Raw genomic sequence first — 14,771 nt, forward strand, 5'->3', positions numbered from 1 at the left:
AAATCACCTGGTATTTCACACAGTTCTTGATGCCGTGCTTTTCTGGTGCCTATATCCGGCAGTCTTCAAGGGAGGGACATCCTAGACAGGTTACCAGGATGTTAAGGGTGATTTAGAGATCAGTAACAGTGATGTTTTTGGACTGGGAAAATCCCAGAAAGAACCCACACATGCTCAGGGAAAACAGTCAAATTACATTCAGAAAGACCATAGAGATTCAAACCATGGACACAAACTTTACCACTCAAAAATTGGAATTTGATTATTTTCAAGGTCTATATTGGTCTGGAAACAATGATTATGGAAGAATATTTGTATTCACAAAATGTATTTTGTTAACTTTGTGATTTAACATTAATCCTCCTCTCCTTCGATTCTTCTTGTGTTCATCCATCTTTACACTCACAATAGAAACGTCCACCGAACATTTGTACTAATCTTTAATATTTTTACAATTAGAGTCAAAGACTCAGTCTGGATAATATAATATGTAGGCTTTCAATAGAGTTAGTTAAAGTCTGCTGGTAGGACAGAAACAGGCTAGTTTAAAAGATTTACCAAGCTGTTGCTATGGAGACCTGGTGTCCCCTTTGCAGCAGTTCTCCAACAGGAACTGGTGGACATTTCAAACAGATTTACTTGAAAGAGGAATCAATTTAAAAATTTGTTTAAATTCAACTGAGCCGTGCCAAAAACTGTCACACTCTGTGTGCCAATAATCATTTCCTCAGAGATAAACTGCTTCCTTCCTTCCTTCCTAAAGCATCGGTGGTGAAAGTTTAAATGATTCTATTCAATCTTCTGTTGGTCACATGCTGTAACACTACTTCACTGCAAAACACTGCATCAGAGGCCAAGTTGAGCAAAATCTTTATTGACCAATAAGAGCAACCACAAATGATGATATAATACACCCCACCAGCATGCCAGCGTTTTCATAGAAACTGTACAATGTGAAGAAATGTATGGCGCAGGAAAATAAACGTAGCAACAAGAACAAAATGTTTTACATCCAGATGTTCTGGTACAGTACAAGTTTAATTTGATCCAACATTGGTTAGTTTAGTGTCACCTGATCTCAGGTTGTGGGTCAGTTAGCAGGTTGAGCCCAGACACCGCCGAGGTCTCCGGCGGCGGCGGCGGCAGCAGCAGGCGGTGCCTGGCTCAGCCTCTTCCACGCCTCCTCTTGACAATCAAAATGAACAATGTAGTGAGAATGGTGTACAATAAGGCAAAAAGGGAACAATAAGCAAAAACAGCTTCATAATGTTAGTTTTCCTCCACATGACTGTAGTTTGGTACTAAGGCCTCACGGCTGGGACAGGAGAGGTTACCAATACTTTGTGTTTGTTTTTTTTTTCCCCAAATCAGTCGTAACATTCAGTCAACTCCAGAGAGCAGGAATTAATTCAGATTGGTGGGGGGGGGGGGGGACGGACTACAGCAGGGCGACAGACGGTGATGAAACAAAGCCTTTCGGGAACAGACCAACTGATGGGAGAGCGCTGCTCGTACACTGAAGACACGCTGACAAGTTTCGACATAAGGCAGCTACTTCTCTACTTGACACTTCCTTGCCGACTCTGGCCCCAGCCTCCCGGATGGAGGGGGGAGGTGGGCGAATACATTTAGTGAAGGTGCTACGGAGCAGCTCCGATCGAACTGTTACAAGGCAGGTATCGGTTCTTGTATCAAAAGACACCAAGCGAAGGAACGGTAGTGTGTGGGAGGGAAGGGCAGAGCGGATGCGGTGGGGTTAGCTATGAATACAACAGCTGATTAACATGTGAATACAGTCACATTACACAACCATTGATACAATTAGATATAAAAAAGGCAAACAAAAGTTGATTGTACAGTTGCTTGTCCACATGTACTTCATACTGAAAGAGGAAGACACCATTCTGGCGGGGGAGGGAGGGGAGGGTTAATCTCTTCAAGCAGCTAAAACCAGGAGGACGGAAGCTGGGTGTGAGGAGGCTTGGTGCTACATAGCAGGTCTGTGAACAGAGGAGGGTCGTGAGCAACCAATGAGCCATCGTGCAGGTAGTGATGAAATGGACGGAGGGAGGAAGGGACGGAGGGCAGGGCGAGCTTAAGACAGTCAGGCCACAACTAAGGCATGAGAGCATGAAATGCAAAGTAACAACAAAGAAGGCAGAAATGGTGGACAACGGGATGAGGATGGGAGGAGGGGAAGAGGAGAGGTGGGGTGAGGGGAACAACCCTCCACCCCAAACACAAAGGCCTCTTTTTAATCATTCCAGTCTTTCTTGATGTTGAGGTTCCACTCCCAGGACAGGTGGTCGTGCTTGTCGTCGTCGGTAAACTTGGATTTGATGACGTAGTTGCCGCGGGCCAGCATGCCTTTTGGGGCCTCCTCCATCGTGGTCAGGAAGTCGTATTCATTCGGGCGCGGGCCGTAGCTGCCCACCATGTAGTCCGACTTATCGACTGTTAAGAAAACAGAAAACGGTTTCGTCAAGTTCGTCTTCGTGGTAGGGCTGCGACACAACTAGCTCTGCGCGTTTCATCGTTTGTTGCTCTTAGCTTGATTTTGTTCAATATCTACAGATGAAGAAATTTCAATCATCTCTGCAAAGTCGTCCAAGTTCTATTGTCTCGTCTTCTGATGACAATTTTAAGCCCATTGCATCACCGTTAAACTAGACAAAACTATGTCTAGTTTATTTTTAAGGTAATGAGTTCATTCAAGATTAGATCAAAACCGAACACTGAAGCTATGACGACACAAATACATACGAATTTCTGCAATATATTCAATTTAAAAACAAAAAGTTGCGTTTTTCAAAATACTGATGGGCAAAAGACGATTCCAAGAAGATAACATCTGAGTGCGGCTTTGCATAGTTCATAATATTAAAATGTTTAATTAAATAAGAACCTGTGAATGCAGCAGCCTGTAAGCGATCATCAATTAAACTTTTTTGCATTGTGTTAATCAAAAATAAACTTAGTAAATGATAATATAAAGATCACATTTGAAACACATCTGTTGTATAAAACATCATTTGGACTTGAAAATTATTACTCTATTGGCTACTTATGTTATCTTTTTTTACACTTTAAATGACCAAACCCATTACTTTGCTGGTCATTAATAATTACTGGTTGATGCAAGTTGTCCTCTGCTTCATATGTTTTATCTGTCATAGGTTCACTTGATTACTATTTATTTTTTATTAAGTTTGACTTTTATGTTCAGTAAATTGGAACATCTTTTTGAACTCTGTGTGAAATCTGTTTCCAAAAAAAAAAACCTAATGGGCAGAGTGAGAACTTCCTGTCCATTTGATCGTTGCTGAATCTGTTAAAAAACGTGTTAACAGTAAAGGGTTGTGAGAAAATCACTGCCAAATGCCCAGCTGCTGTCCAGCTCAGGTTTCCATGGTGACCATCAGCACAGCATGGCATCTAAATCAAACCTAAAACTTCACAAAAACCATCTTAATTAAACATGTCTGAACCAGAAAAAGAGCCAAGGCTTTATGTCACAGCTACCATTAAACGGTAAAATCATGCCACCTACTGGCATAAATTATCTTGCATCTGTGTTTTAATTTAAACAGGGTTCCCTCAAATTTTCCAAGTCAAAATGCCAAAAGTTTTAAGACTCCGGTTCCAGAGCTCCCAGTGGGTTTCTGAGCTCTGGTTTTAAGTACGGAGTCTGCAGAGATTTGACAGAGAGGACAGATGACACGCCAGCAGATATGACAAAGATAACGAATGGACGATTTGCTGGACGGAATAAAAATTATTGATTAGATAATAAATGGATGAAGGAGGATTGAATGAATTGTTTATTTAAGGAATGGACAGTTTGAGAGGCAGACTGGATGTTTGATGGGCAGATATGAATGTGAAAGATTATATTAAATTAATAAACAGGATGGATGTGCAAATGGCTGGACTGACGGACGACTGTATGAATATTTGAAATAAAAACCATCTGCTAAGTTGCTGGAACATTTTCTATCAACTCAGATTTTTATCATGTGGAAAAAGACAGCATAAGAGGAGTGGAGAAACTAATTTTGATACTTTTTCACCCTGGAAAAATAAATTAATCTTTGAAGACTGTGGAAAAACTTGCGATAAAACCTGGTCACTTTAGGAAGCAAATTAGTATAAAAATAATAACATTTACAGAAGATTGAGCTGGATCAAAATATATCCCTAAGTAACAATTAACTACAAAGAATACAGTATGACCATAGAGTGCATAGTGTAGCCAAAGATTTTTAATTAACAGCACAGACATTTATTGCAGTTTTGACATTTTTCATTAGCTTAAGTGTAAATAGTCACCCTCAATTATGTCTCTTAAAAGCAGAATAAAATGGAGACGAACCAAACAGTTACTTTAAGGATTTTACTTTTTTTTCCAGTCTGGATGCTTTGGAGGAAATGTAACAATATAAACATTTGTCAACCAACTGACAGCTGTTTACAGCATCAGTTTAGCGGCAGGTGATGCGAAGCCAAACGGCCTTTGAAGTGGAGCGGATCTCCAGATGAGCCTCTGTGAGGGATCTGGCTGCAGGGAGTCCTCACTATTGTTTGGTTTTGGACAGGGCCTGCTGAGCTTCAGAGACAGCGGAGTAATGTCTGTGGAGTAATGTCTGATGTCTTTTGAAGCGGTTCAAAAGACATCAGGAGAAGCTGCTGACTCACTTTTCATTCCTTTCCTGAACGTCTGCTGCACGTACTTCAGGCCCGAAACAATCTCCTTGTTCACCTGAGAACACAGACGTCATCTGAGATATTAGCAGAGACAAATCTTACAAATTAGTGTTTACCGTTTCGTAACAAGAGTTGAATAAAATGAGTAATTTTGCGGGGGTTTTCTCTTCTGCAAAGTGAATTCTTCGAGTTTAGCAGACCTGAAAGGGGCCGCAATGGATAAAAAAATATGGATGGAAAACTAAATTATTGGGCCTGACAGTAAAATGAGTTTTATCACCATTTCTACTCAAAACCAAACTAAAACCTGCTCGGGGATATCACCATGGTAACTGACTCAGAGAGTCTCAGAACAACACAAAGTGGATACTGTGTCTTTGAGACATTACTCTACAAATTCAGGGACATTACAGTCACGCTGAATCTTTGCTATAACTACTATATAACTATGTATGTCTATATTTGAAGAAAAAGATAACTCCTAAAAAAGAATGACATGAGCTCTTACCTTAAAGCTGATTTTTATTTTGTATTCTACTCCCTCCTTTAGCACGAAGGCCTGCTTCTTAAAGGCTTCTAGGTCTCCTGTAAGGAAAGTTGGACCGTCATGAGAATCCAGTACGGAAATCAAACAGCAAGACTCCCTCGCCAAATTAGTTTTTCATTTATTTCATACAAAAAAAAAAAAAGATCTGTCTGTCAGAATCGGCAGCCAGTATGCTGCCGATTCTGACATTCACTGCAAAACATTTTTTTTCATTTCTCTATGAATGCCACAATTAACATCAGTTCTCAATATATAAAATAATGCATTTTCTGACTTTGTAGCAGCCTGAAGGTATCAGTTTTAAAGATTATTATTTTTTTGTTGTTTTCTACACTAAACACAAATTTCAATTGTTTTGTGATCTGAAAATTCCAGCAACATTATCCGGTTTTTATTTTTGTGTGTGTGTGTAAAGTTGTTAAAATGTCATCACAATTTAGAACAAAGATTTTGTTTTTTTCCCACATCATTACAATCTATAAGGAAATCCTTAAGATTGCTTAAAAAAAACATTGCAAGAAAGTCTGTCTCTTCAGAAAAGGTTACAGCACTGTAAGTAGGACAACTCAGCAGAGAAACTACAAACGATAACTTAGTTTTATTTTTAGGTTTGTGCAGAGCCTCTTCCTCACACCCGCCTCATTTAAACACATATTTTGGTGCAGGCGCACAAATAAATATGAATTTTATTTAGACTTTTTTTTTTTTGTTTCTTGACACTTAAACATAATAAATTTGCTTAAGTGAAAGAAATCTATTGGACGTGCAGATAAACACAGTAGTTTACGACGTGCATTGATCATCTTCCAAGTCCTCAACTAGAGGAGTCTAAAAATGAACGGGGAGACCCTTGTGTGGTGACCCCATGTCCAGCATCCCTGACCCAAACCTCGCGCTATAAAGCTTCTTCATCTGCTATTACTTTATTCTGTTCAAGTACGAGTCTGCTTGACCTCATCATAATCAATGACTCATCAGCAGATTCTGATTGCATAAGACACCTCTGCTAATTAATGCATACAAACTCTTTTTTAAGACAACACTTTGTAAAGAGGAGGTAAATTTAATTATTCACACATATTGTTCAGCGTATCAAATGTAAATATATCCAGCGGTTCACTACTTAAGCTAAGCACACCAGAACTACTCTTGTTGGCTGTCGGATTCGGTGGAAATATTGAAAATGTGACACCAACTCAGCATCGTCTCCATCCATCTACGGAGCAGGCTGTCATAATTGGATGAGAAGTTTGAAAACGCTGCAGTGATGCCAGGAACACACAGCAGACACAGGACAGAATGTTCTGCACCAACTCAAATCATGGCCAGCTGGAGATTTTCCACAGGGAGTAAAATGACTTCAACTGTGTAAAATATGTTTATGAGCACTTCCAGGTTTGACACAGGGCAAGGAGATGTGTGGTGGTGTGAGGAAAGTAAGGCTCTGCTTATTTTTGCTGTTGCACAGGAGATTAGCTTAAAAACATTTGGCTGTATTCAGACCTCTTGCAGTTTTCTGAATAGACATTTTGACCCCAATAAAAACAAAAAATAAAAATACTATAAATATGGGGAAATATTGTGCAAACTGGATGGGGAAAAAATGGGCTTACCTTGCAGGTCCAGGACCAGGGGATTTGGTGCACTTTCACAAACGAGAGACATTCGTGTCACCTGGACATTAGGAGCATTTGGATCTGGATGGGATTAAAAAAAAATGTATATTTAGATTAATACACTGACAAGAGAGTCCTTCTCCGAAGGATGCTAACAAATGTTGATGATTGCTTTGTAGGAACATACCAAGTTAGAAATAACATCCCATCCAAACCTAAAGTAGAATTTATAATCAACTTTTCCCAATTCAAGATGTGTGGCAAAGCTGTGGATTAAAATATCAGCTTCCTACAACAGGAACAACTTCAGGTAGGCTGCGGCCACAAAGCAGGTCTTGATGCTCGATTCAGATGGTTTTTCTGAAATGTGATTTCTTTTTCTGCTTCCGCAATCAGACTTGTGTGTGAACGGTTTACGACTCCAAAGCAATGCACAGAATAAAGAATGTCGCGCTCCATGTATCAATATCGCAGTTATCCAACAATGGGAGATGGCAATGCTGCTACATGATCATAAGATGAAGGTGCTAATAAACAGAATGCACAACTAATAGAAATGGTCTTTTGTAGAGCATCGACTCCAACTTGTGTACAGAAGTCCGTTTGGAGTCGTAGTTGGAGGGATTATGATGCAACTAGCTTCACTGACAAAGACTTCTTTCTTAATTTCCCAAAATTATAATTTTTAAATACCATTTACGTCCAAGTATTATTGTATCTTGAGTCTAAAAAAAAAGTCAGATAAACTGACATGACCATTCAGATGCTTTGAAAACTATTGGATATCTGATTTAGTTCCAGATATTAAAGTGGCATAAATCAGACTTTTTTGTTTTTGTTTTTTGAAGAAAAGATTGAAATTGGGCAATTCACACTGAAGTGAAAGAGTGAGATATGGGTCACATTTGTCTGTTGGGTGACTTTTGCTTAGTGAGCAACAGAATAATTAGACTGTACTGACATTTGTTAAAGAATTGTCTATCTTTAAGCAGATGGTATACTGCAGACAAAATCACTGAATTTAGGGGTTCTGAACATTTCTGTCCACATGAACATAAAATCCAGCATTATAAAGATTGGGTCGCTCAGAAGCTGAATGAATTCCAGGATGGGACCATGTGCCTTCAGTTCAGCCATAAAACTTCTCATCTAATAAATACTCCACACTCAAGTGTTATTTGTATTGTTGGCAAAGTCAAAGTGTTGGGTGATGGCAGCAACTCCGTCATAAGGTGGTAGCCATGATGTAAAATCAGCCAAGCCTCACATCACCAATTATAATGCAAAGTGTCAGAAGCAATGGTGTAAAGGGCACCACTATGGGACAGTAACACAGATATGTTCTCTGTAGGGATGAATTAGGCCACTCTGGTAATTCAACACACAACTCTGAGCCTGGCAGAGATGCTCTCTTTTCAAGAGTATCTCTGACTGCATTGTGTTGGGTTTACACGTCAGTGCAGAGGGAAGTTAGTTAGGCTTGGCTCCTCACTGATCATAAAAGGAACTTGTAAAGCTTCAGCTTACAAGTTAAATGTTGTGGAAAGTTTCATGCTCCCAACTTATGTTAGACGGTCCCTTCCTGTTCCAACATGACTGTGCACAATGCAGCATCCATAAAGGCACGGACGAGAGTTTGGTGTAGAAGTAGTTTACCGGTCTCCATAGAGTCCCAACATAACAGAACCGTGTTCTCGTATATTACGCAACATAGTTCTTGTCCAGTATCAGTGTCTGAATTCTTACTCTCAGATGGTCAAACATTCAAATTCAAATATACTTAATGGTGTTATAACTCAGATAACTAAAGAGTTATTGTAGATTGTGATAGCTGTGAGCATGAAATATCTCCTGTAGCAGTCTGTATTACTACTTTGAAGAAGCCTCTGACTGAAGACAGTGTGTTTTTCTATGTCATGAGGAGAATGTTCATCTTCTTAAACTTACTCCTAAACCTTTTAGAAACATTTGTGTGTGGCTGAACAAAACAAAAACATTTTAGTGTCATTTTTTAACCTCTTACATGACAAGAACCACAAACTGTTTCTTCTTCCTTACAAGTTTAGTTTCAGGTCATTGCTAACCAAAGGCTAAGAGCTCAAACTTTACAGACAGATGCAAATTAGATTCTTCAAGCAACCTTTATTATACGGCATCACACAGATGCAGTGTCCTGAAACATCAATCACAAACTGCAGCACAGACATCAGCTGGATGAGTATTTCTAAACCACGACTCTCTAGAAGGCCCACTATCCCCAATCCATCTAACTTAAATAATAATTTCATTACGTCTCCAGCATGCCAACAATGCTGCAGAAACCTGTTAACCACCCATACCAACAATGGGTTGGCAAGGCATGCGTGTGCAGCAGGGAAACACCTAAAACATACAAGACAGTGGCTCCAGAGGACCAGAGCTGACAACTATTGGGTTACACAGAACATCAGATATGAAGATCTGTAGTCATCTGCACCACAGTGGGTCAGTCTGGAGGCAAGCAGAGAGGCTCTTTACGCACATTCCCACCAATCTGAGAAAAGTATAGTGGTGGCATCCAGCAGTTCAGACATTTGCTGTAGTGAAAATGATTTGAACTAATGTGGTCACTCCGACATGCTAATATACACCCAATATACTTTGAGATTACAGCAATCCCAAAGATTACTGTAAATAATCTAAGTTCTTTAAAGCTATTCTGGAACTCTTTAAGTATTTATTAGTCCAGTTGCTGCAGCATTGCAGGAGGGCCTGCGCACGATGCGAGTCCTGCATCCTGCAGCTGTTCAAATATGTGAGCTCCAGGGAGCTGAAACTGGGACACTTCTGCTGTAGTTCAGGCACTTTCTTTGGTAATTAGACTTTAGTTTCTTGGTTGCAGTGTAGCAAAAATAATTAGAAACAAATGGATTCCTGGTTTCAATCCGATGGATACTGGACCACAGTGCTGGAAAAACTCAAAGACCAAGCTGACTACATCACTGATCCAACACAAAGTCAACCAGCAGTGAGTGTGGGTTCACATCAACACAGGACATTTTTATGCTGTCTAGTTTAAGAACTTATAACATAATGAACAGAGTTTCGTTCTGCTTGGAGTATTCATACTCAAGCAGACTTAACTCTTTAATTTGACCAACATGGTTCTTCTGACTGAAAGTAATTTTGTTTTAGAGAAGCTCAACTTCACTGACAGAGATTCTGTGGAGGGATTTTTAGTCAGTATGACTGAAATGAAACGCTGGAACCTCAAAGACTTGAAGTTCATCACCAAAATAGTTGAAATACCACTGGAAGCATGCAAAAAGCTGGCCAGCAGTTTGCTCTAATGCAAATAAAGATTAGTAAATGATTATTGAGAAGGTTCTAAAAGTTTACATTTTTTTTAATTAAATGCAGGTAAAAACATTGCAATTAATTTCATATTGTTTTATTATCATGTGGAAGATCTCTGCCTCATGTTCTACCAGAAACGGACTTCTTGATGCAGGTAATGCTGAACTGCACTAATGAGGCCATATTTTGAACGAGTATGCATCAAATTAATATTTGTGGATATGTTGCCCATTTTAGTTGCATTTTGTACAACACATGTTTCTCATCATGCAAACTCTAACCAGTCATATGGTTCTATTTGTTGTAATCCTTGAGTAAGTTACAGGGTGTAATTGGGTAATGACATTAGGAAACAGAGACCCAGATCCAGAGGAATTTAGCTTGGGAGGCTACAGCTTATTTCTGGGGGTCCAGTAATCAGGCTTTGTATTTAATATAAATCCATAAACCTTTGTGAAAAATAAAGTAGCCATGTTTTTTTTATCAATATATACAATGACATGTCAGGTGTGCATGAGTTACCAAACATTGATGAGTAATTATTCCTATATTAGCATAAACTTTAGCTTCATACATTGCAAAAATCTAAGGTACTAAAGTCTCCGATATTTGAAATCTGTTTAGTTTAAATGCAAAGATCAGACAGAGGCGTGAGAAATAAACTGTAAGAGAAATAGTATGGTAGCTATACAGGCAAGAATATCTTGGTGTGAATGAGAAAGATTCTGAAATATCTATGAAAACCCTGTCCTGACACCTGCCTGGTTTCTCCCTGCAACAGATCTCTCTTTCTCTCAGTAAGTTACAATCTTACCTGAAAAAACCCTGCATCATCGTCCCTGCTGCTGGCCTCTGGTCTAATGTCTCCTCCCTGACTCTCTGCTCTATTATGACAATAAAGATTTATTTTAAATATGTGAAAAGCAATAGTGACCAAAACTGCACAAAAATGAAAAAGTTATTGGTTTTATTCCTGGCATTGAATAACCAGCATTGGCAGAAGTGGGTAGAGAAGCCAAAAGAGCAGCACTGCTTCAACATACTTTTACTCAAGTAAAAGAGCAGCTTTCCAAGAAAGTACTCCAGTGTAAAAAAAGAAGTGTTTGATAAAACTAAAGGCTACATAAGTGATCATAAAATCTGATTTAATATTTTTAAAATAATGTCAAACAGATACAATATAAAGTTGTGCCAATTATGGTATTTTAAAGACTACATTTTTAAAAACGGTCCAAAAAATATATACCAAACACATTCAGGTCTTTCTCAAATCTTTTTTTTCCAATATTAAATTTTACATAAAATAATACATACAGTAGGTAATGTGTATATTAGAGCAGGGTTAAGTACTTCCAGTGTCAATATGTAGTGTTTATTGCATCTTATTAATGTCCAAATGACCCAACAGGCTCGTCAGACAGAAAACAGCTTTAGAACAACAAAGCTGGTATAGAAACAAGTATGTAGGTGTTTCTGTATCTCAGACACTTGTGGTTAAAATAAGTTTGTTCTTTCTTTGTTAAAGTTACTTCTATTGAATAGAGTATAAAGAAATTTAACTGAAGTAAAAATAGAAACAATCATAATAATCAAGTAAAAGCAAAAAAAGTACAGTGCAGTAAACTCCTTGAAGCACTTTTTCTATAAAATTGCTCATCTCCCCTCGTTGATCCAGACAGATGTAGAGCCGCCGCTGTGTGCGCTCATGGTCCGTTAACAGACGGTTTGTAAAAACACGTCATGGCGTTACATTTGGTTTACCTACAGCAGGGGTCCCCAAACTTTTTCCTGCGAGGGCCACATGACTGTTCCCTTTTCTGGCCGGGGGCCAGTCTTAGTTTTTCGAGAAAGAAACCTTAGAAAAGTTTTGTTGACGGGGGGGGAATTGGATCACTGCCGACGACATATTCGCGTTTGTAGATAGATTTTTACCCAGAATGCAAATGGAAGAAAAACCGTGAGCGAAACGGTGACTGGTACTGACTAGTATATATTCCATTGAGGGAAACTAAGTTTCATATCTGCTCAAGAGCCCCCCCTGGTGGTTGAAGAAAAATCCACATATATAAAAAAAAAACACTGAATGCTCTCTGGTATTGTTCAGGGGGCCGGACCAAATGAGGAGGCGGGCCGGATCCGGCCCGCGGGCCATAGTTTGGGGACCCCTGACCTACAGATCCCTCGATTCTGAGAGCAATAAACATTTTCTATAAACATTAAACTTGCAGAAGAATAATTTTTAGTTCTTCAGGGTTTTTTTTTGTTGTTGTTTTATACTACAGCTTACAAAAAAACCACACACCAGCTGTTAATGTCTATATCTCAGGCAAATAATTTGCCTCATTTCCAACACAATCCCACAGCAAAAGCAATTGTTTACACCAGAAGGGATTTAGGATTTAAGCTTCTTAAACCATAAAACTCTAGAAACAATTTCGACAGCAGCAGCAGCAGCACCTCCTCCCCCAATCAGGCACATAATCATACTGTGACATACCAGCTTCAGTGATCCCGGGGCCAAGCAGGGCTTCTTTGTATTTGCGTAGACTTTCGTCATCTTTATCCAGCTCCTGGATCTCTTTCACAGACTTCTGCGCTGGTGGTTTATAGTTTACTGGCTCTGGCTCCTCATTTTCGGCGGCGATGGCTGCTAGCTGCTCTGGGGTCACCTCATCCTCAGCCATGTCTGGAGAAATGAATAACGTACATCAGAACAGCAGCAAAGCAAGCTGAGAATTTAGAAATGTAAAAGAAAACAGAAGTGCAAAGAAATAACCAAAACAAAGATGAACACCTATAGATGGATTTAATCATCCTAATTTCAAATCCTGATTGAAGAGGTTTTGTATTCTGTACTCCAACGCATCTGGTGTGCTGCTGTCAGGTTGTACAAAAAGCCTCATTTATCTTGATGCTGCTGCCCCAGCTCTGCTATATGAAACCTGCGCTGAAGTAACGTCATCAAAATGAGTCATGAATTGAATTAGGCGTCATGGATCACATGACAGAAAGCCTCTCCACCAGGATATGGCGACGTCTAGGTCATGTGAAAACGACTGACATGCCCTGGAATGACAAACTTGAGCCAACAGGGATGCTAAAAACAAAAGACAGCATCTTGCACTCATTACAGTCACTACATTAAGTTCTATTTAAATTGGAGTAATTTTTCTAAAATATAAAATACGGGCTGCAGTCCAGGAAATTCCTCTGAATTAAGAACATTTATTTTGTCCTCTTAACCACAACATCAGGAATGAAGGCTCCAATGCAGCCAGGAACAGCTGGTTATTTTGAAAGCAAATAACGGGTCCTTCTGCGCTTCCCCATGGAAGAGCTTAGGAGGTTAGCACTGGAATGATTTCCTTTGCAAGAACAGAGTGAGTAACAAAAGCAGGAAGAGCTCCGTTTACTCCAAGAGTCTCGACATTCACACTACAGCCATCCCACCCACAGCCTGCAACAGCCCCACAGACATGCTGGGAGACTGAAGCAATGCAGTCTAAATATTTTAAACCTCTAGGATTTGTGTCGATTCTTGTGAGCTACTGTCTTAGCGCAGGCTGATGTTTTTTTATTAAAAAAATTTGGTGTAGCTACTCCAACATAATAAATAGCTAAAGCAGTCCGATGAGGAAAACAGAGCAGTAAACTGAATGATGGGGCTCTTTCTTGAAGAATTTTCAGGTTAAAGCTGTGCAGAGACATTTGGGTAAAGTAAATTAATAACTGTGAGATGATCACAACACACTCGCATTAAACATTATCTTTGCAGATGTTAATTTTATTTAACACATATCCAGCCAGGAAATTCCAAAGTGACAACTCCTTAAGGACTTGGGATGCCAATAAAATATTTGAAATGACACCAATTGTTATGAAAGACGCAACTGATTTCTTAAAATTTTTAAATAAAAATATTTTATTTTATGTCTCTATGCTGCAAGAGTAGAAGATTATCAATTTATGGAATAGTGAAGAGAATCTCAGAGCACCCTCCAGATTTTAAATTATTTAGAGAGCTTAAGTTTTTATTAGGTTAAAAACAGTGAAAATAATTGGCTGCAGCCCCATTATTAGAGCCATTTTTTCCAGTCACAGTAAACCAAAGGACCTTGAATGTTGGATATCTGGTTAGGAACAATGGGACATTTGTTCACACTGCATAGAGCTCCAAAATAAAACTGATTTAAAAATGGGTGGAAACAAGTTTCAGACATTTCAAGGACACACGTTTGTTATGGTTCAACAAGCTTCTACTTAATTTTTCAAGATATTTACTCTCACCTCCATCCTACAGTAAACCACTGATGTCTTTATATGCAGTGCTGGTCTCGCTTATTAGAACTTAAATAACCTCCAAATAAATTAATCTTCTTCATTGAACACAGTGAAGAACATATTTTGCACACACGTTTTAGTGAACAAAACCACTGCTGTTAATGCTTTGTACAGATCCAGTTTGACAAAATGATCGGATTTAGTCTTCTCAGATAATATTTCACAAACTTGGTGCGTGCACACAGAGGGATCCTGATCATTTCTTTTTGTACAGTCACCCTAGATCA

General features: G+C 39.1%; 1 protein-coding gene across 2 annotated transcripts in view; it reads right to left on the reverse strand.

The window, feature by feature from the left end:
* Positions 1 to 853: 853 nt before the first annotated feature.
* The window catches only part of LOC106952173 (rho GDP-dissociation inhibitor 1-like), a 21,757-nt gene continuing 7,839 nt past the window's right edge, over positions 854 to 14,771 (reverse strand). The window contains exons 1-5 of one of the 2 annotated variants that reach the window (XM_015040133.1): positions 12,701 to 12,912; positions 6,865 to 6,948; positions 5,213 to 5,289; positions 4,696 to 4,759; positions 854 to 2,454 (exon numbers count right to left, since the gene is read on the reverse strand). In XM_015040133.1, coding sequence (XP_014895619.1) covers positions 2,255 to 2,454; positions 4,696 to 4,759; positions 5,213 to 5,289; positions 6,865 to 6,948; positions 12,701 to 12,887 — 612 coding nt within the window. In that variant the 5' untranslated portion in view covers positions 12,888 to 12,912 and the 3' untranslated portion in view covers positions 854 to 2,254. Of the gene's footprint in view, positions 2,455 to 4,695; positions 4,760 to 5,212; positions 5,290 to 6,864; positions 6,949 to 12,700; positions 12,913 to 14,771 lie in introns of those variants that run through there. The other variant, XM_015040134.1, reaches the window with a different exon arrangement.

This window comes from Poecilia latipinna, unplaced genomic scaffold (genome assembly GCF_001443285.1).
Source record: "Poecilia latipinna isolate Pla-1442-1.1 unplaced genomic scaffold, P_latipinna-1.0 Scaffold496, whole genome shotgun sequence".
NCBI lineage: Eukaryota > Metazoa > Chordata > Actinopteri > Cyprinodontiformes > Poeciliidae > Poecilia > Poecilia latipinna.